General features: G+C 37.8%; 2 protein-coding genes across 3 annotated transcripts; both read right to left on the reverse strand.

Annotated features, from left to right (window-relative positions):
* Positions 1 to 16676: 16676 nt before the first annotated feature.
* Positions 16677 to 18063, reverse strand: LOC103719676. The gene is made up of 2 exons (XM_008809027.4): positions 17179 to 18063; positions 16677 to 17085 (listed from the first exon to the last, which is right to left on the reverse strand). Exons 1-2 carry the CDS (start codon positions 17304 to 17306, stop codon positions 16866 to 16868), a joined length of 348 nt encoding a protein of 115 aa, XP_008807249.1. The 5' UTR covers positions 17307 to 18063; the 3' UTR covers positions 16677 to 16865.
* Positions 18064 to 18157: 94 nt separating this feature from the next.
* On the reverse strand, positions 18158 to 23362 carry LOC103719675 (60S ribosomal protein L5-like). 2 transcript variants are annotated; one of them, XM_008809026.4, is made up of 9 exons: positions 23179 to 23362; positions 21908 to 21977; positions 21739 to 21830; positions 21514 to 21640; positions 21344 to 21423; positions 21131 to 21247; positions 19454 to 19588; positions 18665 to 18834; positions 18158 to 18508 (listed from the first exon to the last, which is right to left on the reverse strand). In XM_008809026.4, the coding sequence occupies exons 1-9, from the start codon at positions 23179 to 23181 to the stop codon at positions 18394 to 18396; spliced, it is 909 nt and encodes a 302-aa protein (XP_008807248.2). In that variant the 5' UTR covers positions 23182 to 23362; the 3' UTR covers positions 18158 to 18393. The 2 variants fall into 2 exon arrangements, with proteins under 2 accessions (XP_008807248.2, XP_038984147.1); XM_039128219.1 differs by lacking the exon at positions 23179 to 23362 and having other exon boundaries at positions 21908 to 21990.
* Between the last annotated feature and the right edge of the window lie 1745 nt (positions 23363 to 25107).

The raw sequence follows: 25107 nt of genomic DNA on the forward strand, positions 1-25107 counted from the left end.
CAAAAATAAAATTTTTCTAGAAGAAAGATAAATAATAAAAAAATTCAATCTAGAAAATTATAAATCTAGAAAGATAAATATAAATTAGTTTAACAAATAATTGTAATTATGATTAAATCATGAAGAAATAAATCAATCATATTAAACCATATCCCCTTGATCCCCCCTCTACAAGTATCTGCACACCAAAATATGACTAAAATGAGAAAAAGAAGACCGCAATGCAATGGGATTCATATTTGCAAATAATAAGACTTTTCTTGTTTTATGCAATCTGCTAAACCAAGCATTTACTGATGCATACGATGTGGTTGTAGTGAGAAATAAGATGAATTAGCGAGATCATCACTCAATATACCATAGCAATGCATGAAATAAGATACAATTGTTGGATTAGTGGCCAAATAACACTCGATGTGATAATTAAAAAATATGTATTTTTCTACTTTATTATATAAGTGTTTATTATTTTGTTACTTAAGGTACCAAGTAAAATTAGAAGTGTTTGTTTAATCATATTATTATTGAAGTTGGAAGAAAGAAACGAAGATTGAGAAAGGAAAAGAGTTCAAGAAGAGGATGAGAGTGAGTTTGGAAAAACTGAGTTACATTACAATGTTCTTACAATGCTCTGTTTAAATAAACACAAGAGCAACAAACTCTGCTAACTAGAAAAAAACTAATTACAATTTAGAATCTGTTTCAGCTAATTAGAAACTGTTATAACTAATTTTTACAGCTAATCAAACTGTTAATCCATATCTAATCAACTTATCCATATTAACAGAAAATTGTTATGCCATATCAAATTATTTCTAGCTTAGTAAAGTTGTTGTATTTAATACTCCCCCTAAGATGGAGTGTGTATATTGTGCACACTCATCCCGGATGCTAACGAATGAAACAAAGGACCGCTAACTACTTTAGTAAAAATGTCCACTAGCTGTTATGAGAAGATACATATAAAGTATGTGGAATTTCTTCTCGAATTTTGTCTCTGACAAGATGGCAATCCAACTCTATGTGCTTCGTTCTTTCATGAAAAACTGGGTTGGCAGCAATATGCAAAATGACCTGATTATCACAAAATAAGATCGCTAGCCTATCATGTTTTACTTTCAGATCTGCAAGTAAGTATAGCAACCATTGAATTTCACAAGTAGCTGAAGTCATTGCTCTATATTCTGCTTCAGCCGATGACCTTGACACTGTGTTTTGTTTCTTGAATTTCCAAGATACTAATGCATCCCCCAAAAACACACAATACCTTGTTATTGACCTTCTTGTATCTGGGCAACTTACCCAATCTGAATCTGTGAACATTTTTAGATGAAGATCATTGGATACTGTAAAGAAAATCCCTTGTGCTAGTATGCCTTTAATATATCTAAGAGTTATGTGAGCTACATCTAAGTGGGGTTGTTTTGGTTGATCCAAAAACTGACTTAATACTTAAACAGCAAATGACAAGTCAGGTCTAATAATAGTGAGATAAAGCAATCTCCTAACTAATCGTCCATATGCTGAAGGATCATCTAACAATTCTCCAGAAAATCTATCAAGCTTCATGTTCTACTCCATTGGAGTCGTAGCAACTCTTGTACCAGTAAAACCAACATCCTCAAATATTTGTAATGCAATTTTTTTTTTTGACAAACTAATATACCTCTTGTAGACCTTGCTACTTCTAAGCCTAGAAAAAATTTCAAAGCTCCTAAGTCTTTAATCTTGAATTAATGACTAAATGCAGACTTTAGAGCATTGATTTCTTCTAAATCATTTCCAGCAAGTATAATATCATCAACATATACTAAGAGAGCAACAAATGAATTAACTCTTGATCTAGTAAACAATATGTAGTCTGCCTTAGATTACTTGAATCCTTGCTGAATTAAAAAATTAGAGAACTTAGCAAACCATTACCGTGATGCTTGCTTCAAACCATATAAGGATTTATTCAATTTACAAACCACTTGTGATGATGATGAAGATTCCCCCTTGCAGCTAAATCCAGGAGGCATTTTCATATAAATCTCCTCATTTAAGTCACCATGCAAAAAAGCATTATTAACATCAAGTTGTTGCAAGCGCTAATTGCAGGCTGCAGCTACTGCCAACAAAGTTCTAACAGAAGTAAGTTTGACTACTGAAGAAAAAAGTGTCAAAATAATCAAACCCTTCTTTTTGAGTGTAACCTTTAGCAACTAAACAGGCCTTCAATCTTTCTAGAGTGCCATCTGATTTAAGTTTTTGTTTGTGGGGTTTGATATGGTCAAACAAATTGCTAAGTGGCTGCACTAACATGAGAGAGTGTGAGAGTGTGTGAGAGTGCTCATGACTGAAGGTTTGTGAGAGGAGTAGCATTCTAAAATTTTAACATTAGACACATAAATCTATGCTAGGTAGGCACAGTGGGTAGTTTATAAATACCCATTTACAACAATTTGAAACCACAAGAAAATCCAAAGTGAGAAATTCCTCTTGGTAGAAAAAAAAACTCAGAGCCACCCTAGCACAAGATTGCACAATCTCTCTGTTCTATTTTACTTTTTACAAAATTATTTCACTTCAATAATGTAATCTTAGCCATGTTTATTTAGATTTGGGATGCCTCAGGGTAATGATATGATGAACAAAGTGTTGAGCTACGCCTATGTGTGATGAATTAGCCCCTTTTTTTCGTATTTCTGTTGAACACCTGAGTGTATGAACGGCTTTGCATGGATCATGAACAGGGGAATCACCTCCCATTGAGACAAAGGAAAATGACAATTGAAGGGATAATAAAAAGCATGAAGATCGTGCATAATTAAAATAATTTTAAATGTGAGGGTGTTTGTGTAAGAAAAGAGTCAGACGTTATGGAACGACTTCTCGACGCCAACAACGGTCCGATCCAGCTGTGGCCAGCTAAAGAGGTGGAGAAAAGGACGACCGACACTCACGTTGGAAGATAAGTCCGCAAGAGACCAAGACGGCAAGAGGGACTGAGAATGCAACGGCTAAAAATTATATGACCAAAGTGAAAAAAACACTAATGAATATTATTTCCATAAATTCCATTTTCTCGTCTTCGTACTCGAGGTCGAGTAAGATTCTCACCAAAATTTTCTTCATAAGGAAAAATTTGGGGAAAAAAAGTTTTTAAAGTTTTTAGTTCACTTTTACAAATGGACCCCACGGACTTTTTCAAATTTGACGAAGGTCAGAACCGAAAGGGATGCGTTAAAGGGGAAGGAATCTGAAGTGCGTAAAACGGGAAACGGAAAGAGAGCGTTTCCCGTGGGGTCGGATCACCGGCCAGGGCAGTTGCGTGCATGTGTGTCTCCCAAAGTGCACAAACAAGCTGGATTCTTTTGGAAAGTTCTAAAGCAGAGGCATTTTTCTATAATTTAGGGCTTCCATCTTGTTTCTCTTTCCTTACTATCTTTTTTTTTTTCCTATTCTATTATTTTTTTCTTTCTTTTTTTCAAATTGGATGTAGCACACATTTCGTATTACTACGTTATATCCATAACCAAAAAAAAATAAAAATAAATCATCATCTTTTTTATAAAAAATGTTACTATCGACTTTCTCCTCTATTTCTCAATTGGAAATAATGCCTCATGAATTGCCCACTTTGTGACATTCACCTTCATTTGGTATTTCGCACCAATCTCCAATTAGGATCGGAAACAGAGAAGGAGTGGCAATCAGTAACACTTTCCTACTCATGGGGCAACAAATATCTGTATGGCAACTTATCTTTAAAATTTCTATGAAAAAAATGGCTAGTAACAGTTTATATTGTTTGCTTTCTATAATAGATAGCCTTAGATTGGTAACAACCTCAATTAAGAAAGAAGTGGATGATGGTTTAGGATGAGTTTTTTTTTTTCTCTTAGCAAGCAATAGGATATACAACCATTTACCTAACTGACAGAAACTGATGTCTATGTATCAACAAGAGGAGTTATAAAGAAAAGGACACTGGATATCAAACATAGGTTTCACAAAATACTTGTTTTTGCACCATACTTGGTCAAGAGCAATCAATAGCTTTAATAATTTCGACCGACTCCTTGGCTTCAACAGTTTTGTCCTCGTCCCCTGATAGAAATCACCAACCACGTGTGGTCTTCTCCGTGTCTGACAACGTAGCAGGTGCTGTCGAGTTTCTCGGTGTCTATTTCTTGGAAGAGAAGCCTTCTTCTGAGCCTTCTCGAGCTTCATATATATTGCGTCCTTCTGTGATGACTTCGTAGGTTTTATAACGTAGGGAAAATGGTAGAACTCCATCCAAGTAATCTTCTTTATATCATGGTGTGGTCTGCTTTAATATTACTTCACTAGCTTCCAATTTCCATGGTAGAGAAGGGCTCATATTTTGTCATCGGTTGGTAGCTCGATAGGGTATATTTTTATTCCTATACAAAAAAAAGGTGGTGAATTTTGCAGATCAGTCGAACAAATGACTTGAGATCGTTGGAAAGCTTAGATCTGTAAGTTCCGATCCCCTCCAATTCATTTTTCAGTTGAAGAGATCCAAGCAGCCATATTACAAATAACCATGCATCATGCAATGGGAGTCCCCATGCATGCAGGATAGAGAAGATCGAGGATTGTCATATGATACATGGACGAGCATGATAGGTAGACCAGACCTCTCCAAGTTAAACTACATACTCCAGGAGATTCTGCCTCTATGATATAGATGCCCCATGATGTATTTTGAAACATCATCTTTATTTTTTTGTTAAAAATATAAGAAGTATCTATTAATAATTTATTGAACTAATAAATTATAGTGAAAACAAGATTACCCACGTCCCTTATATCAATATCAAGAGATTTTTAGAAAATTTTCTATTAAAGTATGGTAAATCTTGTAATAGAATATTATTATTTTGTCTTGATTAATAATTTTCTATATGTATAAAATAAATTAAATTAAATTTTTGATGACGGTGTACTTCCAAGATACAACGAATTGTTTCGTATTCTCACTAAAGTACACTCAAACAAAGAAGAATCAAAGTCAAATCCAAACTGGCCAAATTTAGATGCATTCAAAACTAACAAAATAGATAAAAGTAATTTCTCTCCATCTTCTTTTATATAAATATAATATTTTTTTTTAAATGCTTAATTAATATGTATACTTGAATCCATTCATTTAGTGCTCAATTTATTCGTATAAACTTTTTCTCCAACTTACTTGAAAGGTGTTGTTAGATGGATGGAAAATGTTCTCTCTATTTTTTTAGGCGTGGATCTGTCCACGACCAAATCCCAATGCTTGGGAACATTGACCACTGACCTCGCAAAGAGAGCACATCTCCAGTAGCCACCGACAAATTAGCAATGCATGACATGTATCATTTTTTATAACCAGTAGCTCTAATCTATTTGTTTAAGTATTTGTTCAAATTTTTTTTATGGAGCTTCTGTTCATCAGTCCATGCACTCAAAAACGTTTTGGGAAAGGTGCTTCCAGGGCCAATGCGCTTTCTCTTCTTCTTGTTTTTTTTTTCTTTTCCATTCAGCACCCTTTGGGAGATATTATTATAAGAGATTAAAGTGAAAGACTCGCTAACAACTAATGTTATGATATATATATATATATATATATATATATATATATATATATATATATATATATATATATATATATATATATATATATATATATATATATATATATATATATATATATATATATATATATATATATAAAACAACTAATGCTATGATGCTCTTTTATTATTATATATATATATAATGCTGCCTTATGGAGAGGGTTGTATCCTGATCATTTTGTTTGAAGCACAGAAGGAGACATGATAGCTTTTTTTTTTGGGGACTGGTGCTGATAAATGATTTTCTTTATAGCAAAGCTAATCTATTCTTCTAAGTTTCATGAAGTATGGCAGCATTTTAAAGATGTTAGCTATTTCTCTCAAGGGACTATTCCTCCCTGTAGAATCTAGACCTTTCATGCATATCATTAGCATCTGCTCCTTAGCCATAATTCTATGGCAACTAAACTATAATTTATGCTGCCACATTTGTGACCAGTAAAATTATGCTAGCTTTCATGCATGTTAACCGCTAAATAGAGCCTTCAGTGGATGGAGAATTATTATTACTTTTGACGACAAAATGTTAAAAAGAGAATATTTTAGCATGGAGATTTAAAATAGAGATTTCATTGTCAAGATTCATAAAAAGAAATTTATAAAATTAATTTTGAGGAGAGATGCTTTTTTATGACTATATATATATATAAAGCTTTTTGTATTTTTGTTAAGAGGAAAGTCTTTTTTGACAAACAAAAATGAAGAAAGTACCCAAAAAAAAATCCACACAAGCCTACACACATATAAATACCAAACGAGCAAAAGAAAAGGTAATATAGCCATTAGGGTTTTAGTTGTCTCTTTTGTACGTTAAAAAATGATTGATCTTTTTTCATAACATCAACCATTAGTTTGCATTTTGCATAGATCTTAAAATATTTTTATCTCTTTCCTCTCTCCACCTGCATAACTCTTGAAGCGGCTATTGCATAATCCAATAATTGACATCGTAAAATAAGGAGAACCATTCTTTCGTGCATAAGATCCAACTTGAACCCTAGCAAGTAGTAGGTGGGGTCTGAGGCAGTTATTAGAAAGCTACAGACATTTACACCTGCCTTTGTATGCTTGTGACCCTTCTAAATTTCATTGGCAAGAGATATCCACACCACAGTCCTCGGCCCTCGTGGAGGACAACTAGATCTTGGTGTCATGCCCTCGATTGCCGTAGCATGGCTCCTATCAAACAACCCTGCCTTTCCAACCCCTAGTATCCCCTTATATCCTTTGTCCCTGTGCATGAATACCATATACCTAGCAGAGCTCAATCATTGGCTCCAAGTATAGAGACATGCAGTCCCCTAAACACATGGGCTTCTAATGAAAGAAAATGTGACTGAATCTTACACAAAAGAAGCTTTGCTCACAATTTAAGAAGGTTGAGTGGTGATGGAAGACAAAGGACCCTACAAGCGAACAAGAGAGGCTTTATTCTAAATACTTTGAGCAAACAATCACAGATGTACAAAGCATCAAGAAGAACATTCATGATGGTTGCTACATTGACAACAAAATTATTCAATACCAACTCTATGTGGCATTTTGCCACAATCATGTCTCTTTTGATACCATGGCCTACCATATAACATTTCGAAGATACAATGGAATCTGAACCTGCTAGCCTACTCCTAGAATTTTCGTGTTTTAGAAAATTCTCGTGAAATTTCTGTTTATCGAAACTAATTCGTGTAATATTACCTATAGTAACAAAAGTAAAATTATCTTTCTTGGTTTTGGATTATCTTTCTTAAATGTATGAGTAATTTAATTTCCTTAACATTAATCTTTTTCAAAAAAAAAATTCCTACTTAAATGTAATTAGGTGTTGGATTTGAAAACTTTACTAGATAAATTTATTAGATTGGGTTTGGATCACCATCAATACAATCCAAGTCTTATCTAGTCAAGCTGGAGCTCCCATGAAGCTCAACTTTATGTCTAGAAGCCTGCATAAAAATGGGGCCAGAATTTTGATGTGTTAACATACAAAGAAATGCCAATATGCATTACTTATATAAAAGGAAAAAAGTCACTAGCTTACAATCAGCTTCATATCGGATATTGCCCACTAGATTCGTTATCAACATCCAATATTAGATGTCTCATGTGATTAAAAGACTCTATAGTCAATATTTGAAAGAAGTGGTCGATGATATTTCCTATAAACAAGAAAATATTATCAAGCTATGAAAAAACCTAACTATTTAATTATATACTAGCGTTTTACACATGTGATGCACATGCAAGGATAAAAAAACTTTTATTTTGGTAGAATTATAGAAAAGAAAAAAAATATTTTAAAATTTATGAAATGGTATGCTCGATTTTTTTTATGATTTTTCTAGATTTTTTTTTTTATGAATTTTGGAGAGGGTAGAGATTTCACTCTCCTATCAATTCAATATCGATGTAGATATATAGATATAGATAGAAATATATGAAGAGTTTTAGGTCGGGATACTTCTAAGGGTATTTAGTTCCAAATGATTTCTTGTCCAAAGTAATCAATGATATTTGACTAGAGACCACAAATCATGCATGCTTTAGGTCTTTCATCCATGCATCAAATGAAAACAAAATTGACCATTTCAATGGTATAAAATTATATTTTAATTTGATCTATAACTTAAAAATTTTTAAATTATCTACATTAGGTCAAAGCAGTCTACGTAGAAAGAAATGGAATTAGAGAGCTATATAGGTACTTAAGAAAGTATGACCTTAGAGAGATAGGGTTGTATCTTTCACGGAAAAGAAGGATCCATCTTTCTTAGTATAAATCTACTATTGAATCGTGCAATAGTTGTTTTTGAGATCTGTGCCAACAAATGAATAAAACATTTTGTGCTTTGAGATTTGTGCGGAGTGCAATTCGATAGGCAATACCGCAAAAAAAGGATCAAACATTCTTTCGCAAGGAAGATACAACCCGAACCTGGCTTGCAAACAAAAATTGAAAAACAAATACGTAAAGAGGCAGCCCAACGGTCTCATAAAAATTTCATATTTCATATATCACAGTGCAGCTTAAAGTTTGCCATAGATTCTGTATTCTTATTGTTGGGGGAAAAATAGACCACCCCACAAATGCAATTATAGCACCCAAATCCGTCAGCAAGATCGAGCTCATCCATGCTGCCGAGCACAGAAGGTTGCCGAGCTCCGAAGGCCGAAACCAGAAGGCTGCCGAGCTCGGAAGGCCGAGCTCAGCAAGCCGAGACCAGAAGGCTGCCGAGCTCAGAAGGCCGAGCTCAGCAGGCCGAGACCAGAAGGCCGAGCACAGCAGGCCGAGCACAGAAGGCTAAGACCAGCAGGACGAGACCAGAAGGCTGAGCTGACCTCAGAAGGCCGGCCTCGTCATCTATATGCTGCGGCCATGCCCTGCAGCAGCCTTACCGCACCATGTTTTACTTGCCGGCCACGCCACAACATATTAATCAGGAACCATACTCTGCTACGACTGTCAACGCCTCAGCATTCCCAAGAATGTACTGCACTGTGCGCCTCAAGCAAGCTCTGGCTGCACGCCATCTCTTCCCATGATGGGAACGGGCCATCCACGGTAACTCATTACTTCCACGCCCACGTCCAATCGTGACGGTAACCCTGCCACTCTCCCTATAAAAGGGGAGCTTCTCCCTCTAAAAAGGGGGCTGGAGGCTTCTTCCTCCCAAGGGAGGCTTCGGACTTGGAAATACAGTCCCTCTCCTTCTCCAAAATTAAGCCCCCCTCTGACTTAGGCATCGGAGGGCCGGCGCCGGAAAAGCCCGGCCACCGGCTTTTTGCAGGCCCCCCACGGAGGACGTCGCCCGCTGACGGATCGCCGCCCCGCCGTGAGGACCCCCTGCTCCCTCTCTCCGGCCATCCCAAACGGAGGACGCCACCCGCCGACTGGTCGCCGCCCCGCCGTGGTGACCCGCAGCTCCCTCTCCCTCGACCGAAGATTGCCTCCGGGTCCAATTTCCAGCAACAGTTGGCGCTAGAGGAAGGGCCCGAGTTGTGGCCATGAAACTAAGGAGCAGAGGAGTCTCTGACACCTCCCGGCATCATGCTTCAAGCCCCGGGCGCTCAGTCCAGAATCCATCACCAAGACCTCCGGCAGATCAAGCTCCACAAGTCCAACCCGAGCACTTCGACGCGCTAGTGCAGCAAGTCCAAGCGCTAGCCATTGCAGCCCAAAGCCTGCAACAAGTGGAGGCTCCTCCTGTGCCGCCTCCACGGGTTCATGTTAAGCAGAGGAAGAAACTTTCTCCCGAGCCATCTCGAATCAGGCATGGCTCCCGCTACAACGACGTACATGGGGGCAACTAGTGAGAAGTAGTAGCCCAAGTCTCACATCAACGAGTTGGAGGGAAAGAGAAATAAAAGCTGAGGTCTGGAGAAGGAGAGTTATGTACTCCCTCCTCATGGGTGTAAGTCCTTACGACGGCGCTCGTGACGTTGCTCTCCTTCAGAGCGTCGCCATCACCGAAGCCCCGGCCGTGCACAGAGGGCTGCCGAGCTCATCCAGGCCAAGCTCATGCAGGCCGAGCCGAGCTCAGAAGGCCGAGCTTGTCATCCACATGCTGCAGCCATGACCTGCAGCAGTCTCATCCAGGCCGAGCTCATGCAGGCCGAGCCGAGCTCAGAAGGCCGAGCTTGTCATCCACATGCTGCAGCCACGACCTGCAGCAGTCTCATCCAGGCCGAGCTCATGCAGGCCGAGCCGAGCTCAGAAGGCCGAGCTCGTCATCCACATGCTGCAGCCACGACCTGCAGCAGTCTCATCCAGGCCGAGCTCATGCAGGCCGAGCTCAAAAGGCCGAGATCAGAAGGCTGCTGAGCTCATAAGCCCGAGCTCATAAGCGCGAGCGCAGAACACCTCCCAGAAAATCGAGCCAAAGAAGGCCGGTGCTGAGCCAAGTCCTGAGGGACTTTGGAGCTCAGGAGCCATCAAAATATCTCCAAAAGGTACAGGACGCCACTTTGGCTTCAAATAATTTCAATATTTTATCTATTTTCAGGTCGGAGAATCCAAAAAACGACCTACGGGTATCTCTATCTCCAACGTCGCCCCGCTCCGAATAAGGGCGCACGATCGCCAACGAATGAAGTCCATCTCCCGTATGTCTCCAAGATCGGATTCCCGACCAAGCTCGGATTCCCCAGTTAAAGGATTAACGTCATGCTACATCGACTAATCGAGCTCGGCTCGATCTCCATCGACTAATCGAGCTCGGCTCGATCTCCATCGACTAATCGAGCTCGGCTCGATCTCCATCGACTATCGAGCTCGGCTCGATTTCGGCTTGATCGTCAACAGACAAGGCCAAAGAAGGCCGCTGAGTCAACCTGGAGCACTTAACTCCAACTGCATGAGAGGTACACCCTACTTGGCACGCACATCTCCATATATATTTGGCTATGTTACAGGATGATCGACGACTAGACTACTTCCTTCGTCCGAGCCAAAAAGCTGCTCGAACTCGGAAGTCGGGGGGTAGTGTTGGGGAAAAAATGGACCACCCCACAAATGCAATTATAGCACCCAAATCCGTCAGCAAGATCGAGCTCATCCATGCTGCCGAGCACAGAAGGCTGCCGAGCTCAGAAGGCCGAAACCAGAAGGCTGCCGAGCTCGGAAGGCCGAGCTCAGCAAGCCGAGACCAGAAGGCTGCCGAGCTCAGAAGGCCGAGCTCAGCAGGCCGAGACCAGAAGGCCGAGCACAGCAGGCCGAGCACAGAAGGCTAAGACCAGCAGGACGAGACCAGAAGGCTGAGCTGACCTCAGAAGGCCGGCCTCGTCATCTATATGCTGCGGCCATGCCCTGCAGCAGCCTTACCGCACCATGTTTTACTTGCCGGCCACGCCACAACATATTAATCAGGAACCATACTCTGCTACGACTGTCAACGCCTCAGCATTCCCAAGAATGTACTGCACTGTGCGCCTCAAGCAAGCTGCACGCCATCTCCTCCCATGATGGGAACGGGCCATCCACGGCAACTCATTACTTCCACGCCCACGTCCAATCGTGACGGTAACCCTGCCACTCTCCCTATAAAAGGGGAGCTTCTCCCTCTAAAAAGGGGGCTGGAGGCTTCTTCCTCCCAAGGGAGGCTTCGGACTTGGAAATACAGTCCCTCTCCTTCTCCAAAATTAAGCCCCCCTCTGACTTAGGCATCGGAGGGCCGGCGCCGGAAAAGCCCGGCCACCGGCTTTTTGCAGGCCCCCCACGGAGGACGCCGCTCGCCGACGGATCGCTGTCCGCCAGTGTTCGCCGGAGCTCCTCCTCCTCCTCGGTTCGCGGCCGCCCCCGGGTCCAATTTCCAGCAACACTTATGGTGCTGCCAAACCTAAACTTGATTACTATCCGAGTTCAACATGGATATGAATGTATTGAGCATTGGATGCCATTATTCCTTGTTGGATCTACCTGAAATCCAACCGTTTGAACCCATCATCCTTCCCTATCAAAAGCTTCTTCATTTAAAGACTTTGAGCACCTTTAGAACCAGGTACGTCTAAAGCAAAAAGATACCACTGGAGATCAGGAAACATAGACGAGTCTGCTCATTTCTAAAATTCAACCGTTGCTGAGGGAATCATGTCCAACGTTCCAGACGTTGGGGTACGCTTTATATTAAAGTTGCTTAGAAGTTAAGCTGCCAATCGGTGTGTAGCTAAGCCGAGTTTGATCTAGCTTGAGTCCGAGGTAGCATGGTTTGAAATTAGTTTCTAGCTTCCAAGATCAATCTTGGTTTGTTTATCATTATTTGGGATTGATTCTGGTTTAATTTCGAATTAAACCGAATATAAGCTTATTCGATCACCTTGATAATTTTAACTTGAGATAAAATCAACTCAAGATTGAACGAAGCTTGAATAAAAGATCAACTTGAGCCTGATTTGAGATTTGGTTTAGACCTAAATTAATATTTAATTGATTTTAAAGAATAAAAAGAAGAGGCCAATTAAATCTATGATCCAATGATATGTATGTACATATAATTTAAATATATATGCCTTATCAAGTCGAGCCTAATCAAGCTGGGCCAATTTTTAGCTCAGCTTGAAACTAATTTCAAGCTTATTTTGTTGCTTCAAGCTTGATTTGTTTAGTTTCAAGACGAGCATTCGAGCTTTTATCAAGCCAAGCCTGCTTGAGCTGCTTAATTAGTTTGTTTGACATCTCGGGCCAACAATAACCCACCCCCTCCCAATAAAAGCCATAATAATTTTTTCATCGATACTATTAGGTTATGACAACCATATGAACCATCTTAGACATCCTATCATGTTACACTAGATTATGGCATGTGCGATGCACGTAACCACAGATAAGTTCATGACTTCAGAGAGTTTACACGGCAAAAGAAGATTGGAAAGCACGAATATGGTTGTGGAAGTGTTGGGAAATGTAAAGTGATCAATACATTGAAGGACATGAAGAATTACAGATGGAATGGAAGAAAATTAACCAAGTGGAGTTGCATGAAGTATTGTTAGCATTCTTTTATAGAAAATGGGCAAAGACTGCTACATAATGAAAATTATGGCTATTATTGCTCCTTTAGTTTGTTGTTCACCGAATTAAAAAAATATGTATTGTAAAATCTAAATCTGCATGTCACTTGAAATATACTCTCTTTAAGTTTTTAAAATAGAGACATGATGAAATAACACTCTGGTTAAGATGTTACTGCCCATTATTTGGTATCATAAAGAGGCTAATAGCTGGCTTTGTAAAAGCCGCTATCTTCTCTGTACTTGAGAAAAGTAGAGTCCACTATTTTCTTCTAAAAGATAGCCAACCAAAGGCTAGATCAGACTAATAGTGTATTTTTTTTACTGCAATAGTAAATAATGGTTCATGACGACGTTATCAGAATCCAAGGTGCATCCTCTCTACAAATTTGTAGGCCTTAACTTTTACTGTTAATAAGCATGCGAACTCCAGTAGCTAGCTCACATGGAAGCATTAAAATCCACATTCAGAAGAACAATCCTATCATTGGTTGAAACATTCGTATTATATAGGAATTTTTTCGAACAATGATTGTGTAAGAAAATTGAAATTACATGACTTAGCAGTATTAATTAGTGATATGTACAACAAAATCAAACACTTGAGAGGCTTGCCTAGCTGATGATTGGACCGTACCTGACCCCAGAGATGGTGGCCTTCGGCCTGCTTGGTTCTTACAAAAGTGATGTTTTGCTTGCCTTTCCTTATCTTTTCCCTTTTACTCTTTTAATCGGCTTCCATTTTATGCTGCCACCTTTCTCTGTGCTGCCAATGAAGAATAAGATTCCTGGGCTCGTGAATTATTGAGCTTTGCTTGAAACTATAAGGTGACTCTTTTATCTTGTGAACTGGAGAAGAATGGATTCTTGGGCAATGGAGCCTGGCCTTGAGAGTAAACTTAACGCAGTTAAAATGACTCCAAAAGATGACAGGCGGTCAAGAGCATCATTATTGTGAGGGGATAGGAATGGCATATCCTCTAGCCATGTCCACAACCACAGGACTGAGAAGATTTAAGACATCTTTTCCCACCCCTAGTGATGGTTTACTCAAGCATGTGAACTGGCATCATCAAGCGAAGATATGTGATGAGGAATGGCCTCTTTTTTGCATGCATGTAGCCAATGATTAGTTCAAGTAAATGGACTGTTGATGTCAAGCCTGGAGAAAAAATGAACAGGCACCATGCACAAAGGATTGACTTATGGAGTGCATAAAACATCTGTAAGTGTTTGGAGAAATGCGTGTTTAGGTTGTTTTCCATATAGCATAATAGAGAAGATTGCATGGATGATTGTTCTCTAAGGGTGATAGGGTGCTCTAATTTCATGTAAACACAAAGGAAGGAGATATATATTCTTTTTCTTGGTGGGAAGCTTTATGAAAGTGGATGTATAATTAATAACATTGGTGGATGGTAGATAATAACTGTCCAAAAGTCACAAAAATAATGAGAGGGATAAGTGTTGCCACAAAAAATGTGTGGCTCAAACAATGTAAAAGACAGAAAAATAATGTTAATTCTCCAAGATACAATGTTGTAAAAAAACTACCCTTATAATACCTGCCAGCTAAATAAAATAAATTAAATAAAGATTTGATAAAAATTTCAAAATTATATTTAATAAATTTAATCTCTTTTTAAAACAAGTCTAGAGCATCAGTTCCCCAAGATAAAATATTGTAAAACTATGCTTATTACCCTCGTAAGCTAAAGAAAACAAATAAGAAAACAGTAGATTTGATAAAATCTCAAAATTAGGGTTTTAACATATCTAATTTCTTTTCATAAAATAAGTCTAATTAGCTTTCGCTCATACCACAGATACAATAGTGGAAACGACACTATCAATAAGATATGTCACTAATGGTTGGTGCATTAAATTTAAAATTATATAGAAATTTAAACAGAGATTTAAATTTGAAAATGTTTTATTAATCAAATGAACTATTAATTAAAAAATCAAGTAGCTATTATGCCTGATATATAGTGATATTTATAGTGAAATGGCAATTAAATTATAACAATAGCTTAAATATTGATCACATATGTGTGTAAGATAGTGGGTAACTTTTAAAAAATCGGAAATAACTGTTAATATTTTGAAAAAGAATAGCAAAACTTCATGCTCCATTCTGTTTATCAGTCCAATAGCACAGTCGAGGATTGATACAAAGCAAAGAGAGTAATTGAGTGTTAAATATATAATTATTTTAAAACTATTACAAGGAATTAAAATGTATGAAATGTAATTGAGTAATTGATGGACGTATGAAATGTCTCCGAAAATTGAAGAGCAGAATCGAACATAGGCTTGTCGTGTCCGCATCAAGAGACTTTACTAACTCAACCACCACCAGTGGGCACCCTTCATTAATAATTCAATCGTTGTTGTCCAAAGGCTTAGGACAAATGCATGAGTTCATATGCTTGTAACCCTTCCAATGTTTCTCCGCTGAAAAAAGAATAACCGTAGTCCTCGGACCAAGTGGGGAACAGCTAGCTAGATCTTGGCACAATGTCTTGTATAAATAATATGAATCACCAGGCTCAATCATTGTCCTCCAAATTGGAGAGAGATTACTGCAGCCTCCAAATAATTGCTCGTGGATTTCTATAAGAGAAGGTCAAAAGGACTAAATGCAAGCATATAAGAAGCATTAAGTTGGTTAGAGTACTGGTGGAAGAATAGGACACTGCATGCACACCAGGACCATTTAATTTTAAAAGAACATACATTCGAAAATATTCCAAAACATTTATAACAACACTCAAGTTGGTTACTAAAGCGATATGCTGAATGACCTCGCGCCAACTTTCTTTGGCATCTAAGACCACAATCATGATTTCTTTTGATGCCATGGCCTATGAGAAGATTCAGAGTTTTGGGTATGAAGCAATTGGTTCAGACAAGACTCGTTTGGCAAGTATTGAAGAGCTAGTAACTTTCACTGAGAGCGGATGTTTTGCTGCCTCCTCCTGGCTTCTTTTTTATCCTCTTCGTTTAGTGGAACACTAGCATTAGCATTAAGTGAGAGCTTTTTTTTACTGGGATTCCTAACATAATAAAGAAGTTTATCTTACTTATGAGATGTATTCCGGTCATTAGATATCCATGTAATGCATTCACTGTTGCCACCTTTTCTTTCTAGTTTGAACATGTAACTCTAGATTTCCAGTTTTCATCGTGTGCAGGGGGAAATGCAAGTTAAAACAGGATCGTCTTTCGGGGGATCCCAAGTTATATATTTTCTCCTTGTGATGCAAAAGATCTTCTGAACAAAGAAGTTATATATATATTTTTTCTTCCTAACATAATAAAGAAGTTTATTTTACTTATGAGATGTATTCAGGTCATTAAATAATCATGTAACGCATTCACTGTTGCCACCTTTTCTTTCTAGTTTGAACATGTAACTCTGGATTTCCTGTTTTCTTCGTGTGCGGTGGGAAATGCAAGTTAAAACAGGATCGTCTTTCTGGGGATCCCAAGTTATATATTTTCTCCTGGTGATACAAAAGATCTTCTAACCAATTATGTAGAATATGCACATAAATCATTCATTGTTACGAAATAAAATTTGAATGAACTCTCGGGTGAACGGAGTTATACATCACAGAATAGTTAAATGAGGAGAAAGTAAGGGCTCCTGCAAACTGAAAATGGGAGATATCCGAGAATCTTCAATAAATATTCTCCAAAAAGAGAGAAATCTTCAATACAACTTTAACTATATCATCGGTCGACAGGCTTCCCTTTCTCCCTTAGCTTAGTCATTTCTTCTTTCATGGCCTCCTTCCTTTTCTTGCTGGCGAGGACTTTGGCCTGCAGACCACTCACACTGGGGTCTTTCTTCTCCTCCGGAGGTGGCGGCGGAGGCCGCCTCTGTGCAGCATTTGCGCCATCAGGACTTAATGAACCAATCCCAGAGGCAATCAAACCATATATGAATACTCTGCATCCACAGAAGAAAAAACAGTTTACTAATCAACTTAAACCAATGAATTCAAGTGAAACGCATTCAGTCAAGCAGAACCCAGCAGCATACCTCCTGCGATGGAACCGAGCAATTGGCTTGTCGCATTCGGGTGCAGCATTCCATTGCCCATTATACCTTGGTGTTCTTGCTGAGATGGCTGATGGAGCTGATGGTGGTGGCACCAATGAAGGAGCCATTAACTGGTGCTGTTAAGACTTGCTCTCCACTGAAAACTGGAAATTAACACTTTTGGAGTCACAATAGAAAAATGAACGGATAGGGTTGTGGTCCACTCTGGAACAGAACTGGTTTCCATTGGTTAGCTTTAGGATAAGGTTCCCACAGAGATCGCCCTTTGTGGTGATTTCTATCCTCACTTTGAACAAAGTTAGGGATGTGCCAATAAACTACAAACATGTGGTGTTATGGATGTGCAAAAATAAAATAACAGGACGAGAGCTCAAGTTGAGAATCTGCCCATCTTCAACTTATTCTCGTTGAACATAGACAAATACACTAGTTCTTAATTTTTAATTAAGGCAAACACATCATCAGATGCAGTATATGATAGTGGGTTTGCAAATAATAAACAGATCCCTGAACCATGGTAAACAAATTGGATGATCCCAGTCATTCGTCAGCAAGCCACCTAACAGGCTAGAGACTGCAACAACATAGGACTGGACAATAGGCAATTAGCCAAATTTTAAGAGTTGAAGATATGTTCATATTGTTGCACCCATTAGCTGGAAGACTAACATACTACAAGATCTCATGCACCAATAAAGCAAACCATAATGAAGATTTTGCACAGGATTTGGGCATGTATTTGCACAATTGTGTACTTTCTTTTGGGGTTGGTTAAGAGGTAAATCTCAACCCGTTTGTGGCTAGCTGCTGTTGAAACAGCACCGACCAGTGCAGCGAAACAGCACGAGCAGTCCATTCAGAAATAACCACCTGAAATTAGGGCCACGTCGCAAATCTTCAAGAACCTTTCTCCAAGACAATAATATAAATCATGTTACTCAAATTGAACAAAGCATAGTAGGAATAGAATCATTAAAAAACAGATAGAAATTACCGATATCTGTTGGAATCGAATTTAACGTTAGCATTAGGTCAAAATTTGAAATGTTCTGCTGGGGATTGAATCTAGAAAAATAAATGATGTTCCAATAGCAAACAAAAATCTGCCTAAGCAAAATGACAAGTTTAAAAAACTACAGGGGTGTAGCATGCCGGAAGATACTTTTGGGCAAGAACGGGTGATAAACTGCACTTTCACTCATCATCATCCTCATCATCATCCACAGCACCAGCAGATTCATTAAGGGCATTTAATCGTTCAATAAGCCTAGCCTTCCTCTCCTCATAAGTCAACTTCTTCAAGTTAAACCTGCCACAAAACCCAAGTTAACAAACAATACAAAGCCAGATTTGTACCACCTGCTCATCTTTAAAACTAGAATTCAAGTACATGGGTAATTCATAGAAACTATCGAATGTCAGAACATGAAAACTTATTGCATTTGGCAGAATATGGCTGCCATACCTCTGATGCTCCTTCGGGGTTTCCTTTGTGGATTTTATCATTGTTGGGTCTGCACGAATGGCAGCATGCGCCTTCTTGTATATCTCTTCCATGTTGTCAGGCTCAATTCCCTTCTTAATATATTCACTGAAATGTGCCTGGTACTTTTCTGGTTCATCCTCCATCATAGTCTGGACGAAAAAGAAATGAAACAGACATGGTCCAGGTCAGTGGTAATCAATGACAAGGTCAAATCTATGGAGTAAGAGGTAATATGGATTACGCCAATGCAAAAGGAAGCTTACCATTCCGCCATTCCGGTCAAGCAAAAAAGGTGGGATATTCAAGGGTTAAGTGTTCATGATGGTAGCAAGAAATCAACAGATTTATTTTTTAAAATTAAAACCCAGTTTCTTTTACAAAAAAGGCAAGCATATTGGCATTAAGAGTAATGCTCCATGAACTCCAGAGTCACAATCAACATGGCTAGTGCCTGATGGGGTCCTGGCCTGAGGAAGCAAGGCCCCTCCAGGCCCTTGTCAGCAGAGAAGTGCCACATCCTACAAGAGATGAGACACTGAAGTGTAACAAGCATTTTCCCCTCCAAAATGTAATGATAGGTGCACCAATTAACAATGTGACACATAAGAATGATTAAAATGAATAAAATTACTACAGATTGAGATATCACACAAATGTCACCTTCTAAAAAACCAAATTGATTTGGTAAGAGAATAAAAATGGGTTTAACTACGAGTACATTTGAACGGAAGCAGATAAATACAGGACAAGCTACCAGAAAGGAAGTACCCTCATGTAAGAAGCAACATGACCACCAAAGATATACTTCCTGTGAACCTCTTCATCAAGTTGCTTCTCGTCCTTCTTGAAACCAGCAAATCGCTTATCACTATGAGGAATGTCAAGACCACCATCCAATGCTCCCTGACATCAAGGCAAAATAGTCAGTCCGACAAATGATCAGAATTTTGCTTCCCTTTAGTCACAACTGAAGCATGACCGACTAATCTATCAATTTTATATACAATCCGTGTCAAACCAAATCAAAGAAACTGCATGGAATATTAGAATTCAGAAATATTACAAGAAAAGGAAAAGCAATAACAGATGAACTGCAGGAAAGTTCTGTTTGCAATATCTATAATAAAAGCTCAAATTTGGTCCTAAAATTTCTCTTACTGTAAAAGATAAAAACTTTGTAAGCAACACTAATGTCATACAACTTACATGTGATTTTGGTATTCCATATCAATGCCAACACATGAGAAAATGGAAGAAAACAGAATTAAGTCATTCTACTTCTTGAGCGCAGCAGGACAGGAAGGTAAAACATTTAAAAAGAAACAAGGCAAATATAAAAGAACAGAAACAAAGTCTTAGATGATAAAGTTCAAACAAACATAGAGGAATGGGATAAGTGAAAATACACATGTCTGGTAGTGAATATGTGAATTGCAACTCCACAATGAAAAACAAGAATGGATACATGCATAAAATTATAAGCTTATGGCTAGGTCAAATGCCTAAAAGTTGAGCCAAACAATCAGGTGTACCAAAAATAACACAGATTGAAGAAATGTAACCAACAGTAAGATTAATGTGATAAACCAACATTACTAAAGCCAGCATTATTGGAAGATACAACTAGAACATGATATGGGGCCTCTAAATTTCTATTAAATATTGACAAAGTCTCATTGAAACCTACATGGAAGTTCAGTGACAAGTAATGAAAATACAGTATAGTTGGTGAAGGATATAATTCTTGATGCAAAATATCTTTTAGCTATTCTGGTTTACATAAATAGACAATAAAGAAAGAATACTATAGCACTGCCTTGAGGATAGCTGAAATACTCTTCTCACTCATGGCCCAACATGATTCAACCCAGAACCCAAAAACAGGTTCAGACATGTAGACAGGACCTTAGAATTTAATATCAGGTTGCTTCAAGTTTAGCGTGGACTCAAAAGATTTGCTGCCCTATTCCTGTAAATATGGGATTTGTTCTCGTTATAAAGCCAGTTCAATCACTAATCAAGTCTCTAAAAATTCCCATTCAACTTTAGCACTTCACAAAATCTTGCAAGAGATTCAGTATACAGAATCCTTTCAACTTTTACACACTATATTACCTATTTTACTCTGAAATATTAGCTCAGCAACTGTGGATATGATGTCCAGATAAATGGTACATGTTATCTTTGTTAAAAATGGCACCATTAGAATATGTTAAAATCTTCCACATAAAACTTATTGCCCACAACTTATCTCTTAATCATAGCAATCCTTTAAACATTTCTTTTTAAGTGTCAGATACCATTGATACCATGCAGACACAAAAGCATACAATCACAATATTTTCAGATGCAGCACACATGCCTAGAAGTAATGCAATGTATTAGAAGCATATTAATTAACAAAAGAAATTTGCATATGATGTTGAAATAGAAAAGTTGGCAAACCTTGAGACAACCAAATACACGGTTGCCTGTTGTTGTCCTCACAAGGCCAACATCCAGCAGAGCTCGAAAAGGCCTCCTACTCTCAGCAGGTTCAACAGAAAAGTCCAATCCAGTGGCCTGCACCAGAAACATTTGGGGATATTATGGAGTCAGAAAGGGGTTCTCAAGCAGCAAGCAAGCCTAATAAAGATTGGAAACCCCCCAAAAAAGTACCTCTATGTTCCCCTGATATTCCTCATCCATTTCAAGCATCTTAAGGACACGGCGTGCCAGGAGAAGTCCAGCACAGTAGGCTAATTTCACATGAAAACAGCGAGACCAATATGACAGCCACTATACATAAGAAAGAACACAAACAATCCAGTTGACTAATACATGATTACCTGCAGCATAATTAGTAAGACCCACTTCAAGACCATAACGAGGGAGCTCATGGGTACGAGCAGCTGCAAGGACCAGATCACCAGCAATACTGGCAGATATCACTTGTGCGATAATATCCTTGTTAGTCTAGTCCAATAACTAGTTAAGAACACAAATGTTGACTGATTGCAGATAAGCATAAGATAGAACAAGCAAAATTGTTATAAAAAATGGGTTCTGGATACAAATCGAACAACAAATCGGTAATTGGGTGTATTATATTTATTTTTATCCTGGTTGATCAGTCGAATCCTTGCACGGTAATCAGTCTTCCCCTCTGTTATGTCAAAAAAGATATTTCAATTAATGACCAAAAGTATTTCAACGTGATACGGATGAAAAGACTAATGATACCTCTCCTTCTCTTGAACTTCACTTGAAAACGCTTAAAGTAAGCCTTTGTCTTCTGGGTTTTGACGAAGGCCTGATACATTTAACTTGGATATGAAGAAAGAAGAAAATGTTGGGCCATCACAATGAAAAGATTTTTTTTTGAAAAAAAAGAGGCAACTCAGACCGTACTGTAAGCATATAAACAGAATCATTTCATTATATTATATAATTGTACAGACATACATGGACATTAGAATAGTATGTTAATTTGGCAATAGCACCATAATCACATAAACAGAAGCAAGGATACCTACCGACACATAACCAACAAGTGTCAATAGTACAAAAGGTTGATAATAAAAATGAAAACTGCAAAAGAGAACACCAGGAACCCTTCTACAAGCTTCTCATAAAGATAAAAAGCCATCAAAATTCAAAGTCTTAATAGCAACAAATCAACAGCGAACAAAATATAAGGTAGTTGCATCATGTATTGAACATATTGTCCATATATGATGCAGGAAAGGTAGAAACAGACTTATTGCCTTGAATTTGCATCGATTAGCAACTTTTAACACCTCTCATTAAAAAGTAGCATATACAAATAACATAGACAACTAAACATGTAAAGAATCACGAATTGTTTAACATAGCTAGTGAAAAGTATCCATTCTAGAACTCATAAAAATTTTTGCCACAGGCAAGACAGCAATGCTTAAGAATAAGTTCATGCATTGAGTCCACTGCTTAAAATCCATAGCTCCATTAATTCACAGCCAATAACAAGGAAAAATGTCTTGAAGAAGAAGAAGAGAAGAAGAAGAAGAACGATAAAGAACACCCATGCTGCATTATATAAGCATGGGTACGAAGTTACAGTTCACACTTACGTATAAATTACAAGCAAAAGAATGACTTCATATTATTTTACAACTCCTACAATTACCGCAACTACTACAGACGTTTAAAACCCCGTGGACACTAAAGAAACATAGAAACCACGCATCTCATTGGGATTCAAAACTTCAAGGCCACAAACTGATATGCAGATACTAAGTAATAGCAAGAGCATGTTTATGGGTTATAACAACACAATGTTTTCCCCAAAAACAGAACCTTTGACAGCACCTAGTATGGGATTCGTGCTAATTTGCTGTTCCAAAACTCTAGAAACAAACAATCTAGCCAGAAATGACCGTGAACTTCAGGAATGTAGATCGATTAGAGTCACAGGAAACCCTAGGAATCGCAATGGAGATCGAAGAGTTGGGGGGAGGGGGTTAATCGCGTACCATCTGGGTCGATCTTCTTCCGCTCTGCTGGCTTCGCGGCGTAGAAAGGGAGAAGGGAGGGTTTTAAGAGCGACGCTCCATTTGGCGCACGAAACCCTGGCGCACTGCTTGCTATAGGATCGACGGTGCTGATCGTTGGCGCGTTGCCGACGCGCGTTCTGGTCGTTTGCCATTGCCAAGCCCGATCCATTCTAAATGGCGCACCATCTCTGCATGTCCCAGGGGAGCGACTGCGGCCACCTTTTAACGACGGCGTTTGATACGACGTCATCGCCAATATCAATAAATGATGTGGAGGGAGATGATAATGCTGTCATATTTTATTGCATCATAATTATTTTATGTGGCACTGATCTTAAATTATTTTTAGTTTTTAAAACAACTTTCGCAGAACCACTCTAAAACAGTAATTTTGGACTAAAATTTAAGAACAAAAATACTTTTTAGTCCAACCAAAAAAATTAGTATGCCAATATATCACCAATATATTATATCAAAATTATATATATATATATATATATATATATATTATAATATATTATTATCCTTATTATTGTCATATTATTAATCAATGATATTGTTGAACTATAGTAGAAATATATTATTATACTTTATATTTATATAATGAGATTATTTAATATATTACTTCTATTTATCTTTTTTTAATCAAAATAAATATTAGTATTAAAGAAATAATATATTATAATTATAAATAAAAATAATAATTCTATAATATCAATTAATATATCTTTATAGAATTAATAATTCATAAGACTAGTAAAATATTTTTATGGAATATATTAATAATTAATATATTAAAATTTTATTCTAATGTATTTATATGATTAATAAATATATTTTTATGAAATATATTAGGAATAGTTTTGATATTATATAGTATTGCCCAGCTATGCAGCCTAAAAGGAGGTAAATTGGGCTTTTCAAAAAATTTAAGTAAAATTCAGCGGAATAAAACTTGATGAATGTGTGTGAATTGCAACGAGTAATTAATAAAAGTAAATATATAGGAGATCAAAGCACACAAGTTATGCACCACAAATACAACAAATTTATAGTAGTTCGGTGCCAATTCTGTACCTACATCCACTCTCGATGACACTTTCTTGAGAATTTTCACTATAATCCCTTCAAGATTATAGTCCGATTGTTTTACTCAGGCTCACAATCAACCTAATTCGTTTTTACTCACAATCAACTAAAACCACTTCCGAGCCTATTTTCTAGGCTCAATGCAATCTAATTTAAGATTTTGATGAACATTTTTCCAAGTTTCAATCTCTGAAACTTGTCTCGGCAAAACATAAGAGAAATATGCAGTAAACAAATCACAATTGCTAAAATTTAAATACACAAAAATAAATGGAGCCTTGAATTAGTTTGTTGCTCTTGACCGAACTTGAAAGCTCTTCACCAACTCTCTCTCAATAAAGAAGCATGTGATCTTTCAGCTTTTAATGAATGCATTTGAATGTTCTCTTTTTTGAACATTTTTTCTTTTCTTTGGCTATCCAATTTTTTCTCATTTATTTTCTTCACAATTATTTCTTGTCGTACTTTTGGCATTCTCATGCATTTATACCATTAAAGAATGGTTGAAAGACACTTATAGCCATTAGACAGGTCGAAAGAGCTATTGCGAAACAAAAATAGTCATTCTGACTTCTAGAAAAACTAATCATTATTGTTTTCAGATGCAGACGGGTCGACTCGTCGTTTTCAAAAGTCGACTCATGATCACTAGGAGCACACTCATATTTTGTAGGGGTCAACTCAAAATATCTGTTATTTTTACGATACTCTGCCTTTCACTTGTGACCATTGTAAGGTCTGTTGGAATTTGTATCCTAAATGTCAATCGTCAGCATATTGATAATTGAATTTTGTAAATAAATTGATAAATTAATAAAG

Source organism: Phoenix dactylifera, chromosome 7 (assembly GCF_009389715.1).
Source record: "Phoenix dactylifera cultivar Barhee BC4 chromosome 7, palm_55x_up_171113_PBpolish2nd_filt_p, whole genome shotgun sequence".
NCBI lineage: Eukaryota > Viridiplantae > Streptophyta > Magnoliopsida > Arecales > Arecaceae > Phoenix > Phoenix dactylifera.

Bases quoted from the DNA above. Each gene is read 5' to 3' on its own strand.
- LOC103719676 (XM_008809027.4), bottom strand. From the start codon at position 17,306: ATGGCTCCTTCATTGGTGCCACCACCATCAGCTCCATCAGCCATCTCA. The intron at 17,086-17,178 runs GTATGCTGCTGG...CTGTGGATGCAG, and splicing joins GCTCGGTTCCATCGCAGGAG to AGTATTCATATATGGTTTGA.
- LOC103719675 (XM_039128219.1), bottom strand. From the start codon at position 21,986: ATGTATCAGGCCTTCGTCAAAACCCAGAAGACAAAGGCTTACTTTAAG. The intron at 21,424-21,513 runs GTAATCATGTAT...ATGTGAAATTAG, and splicing joins TCTTACTAATTATGCTGCAG to CCTACTGTGCTGGACTTCTC. The intron at 19,589-21,130 runs GTTTGCCAACTT...CCTTGATGTCAG, and splicing joins GTGTATTTGGTTGTCTCAAG to GGAGCATTGGATGGTGGTCT.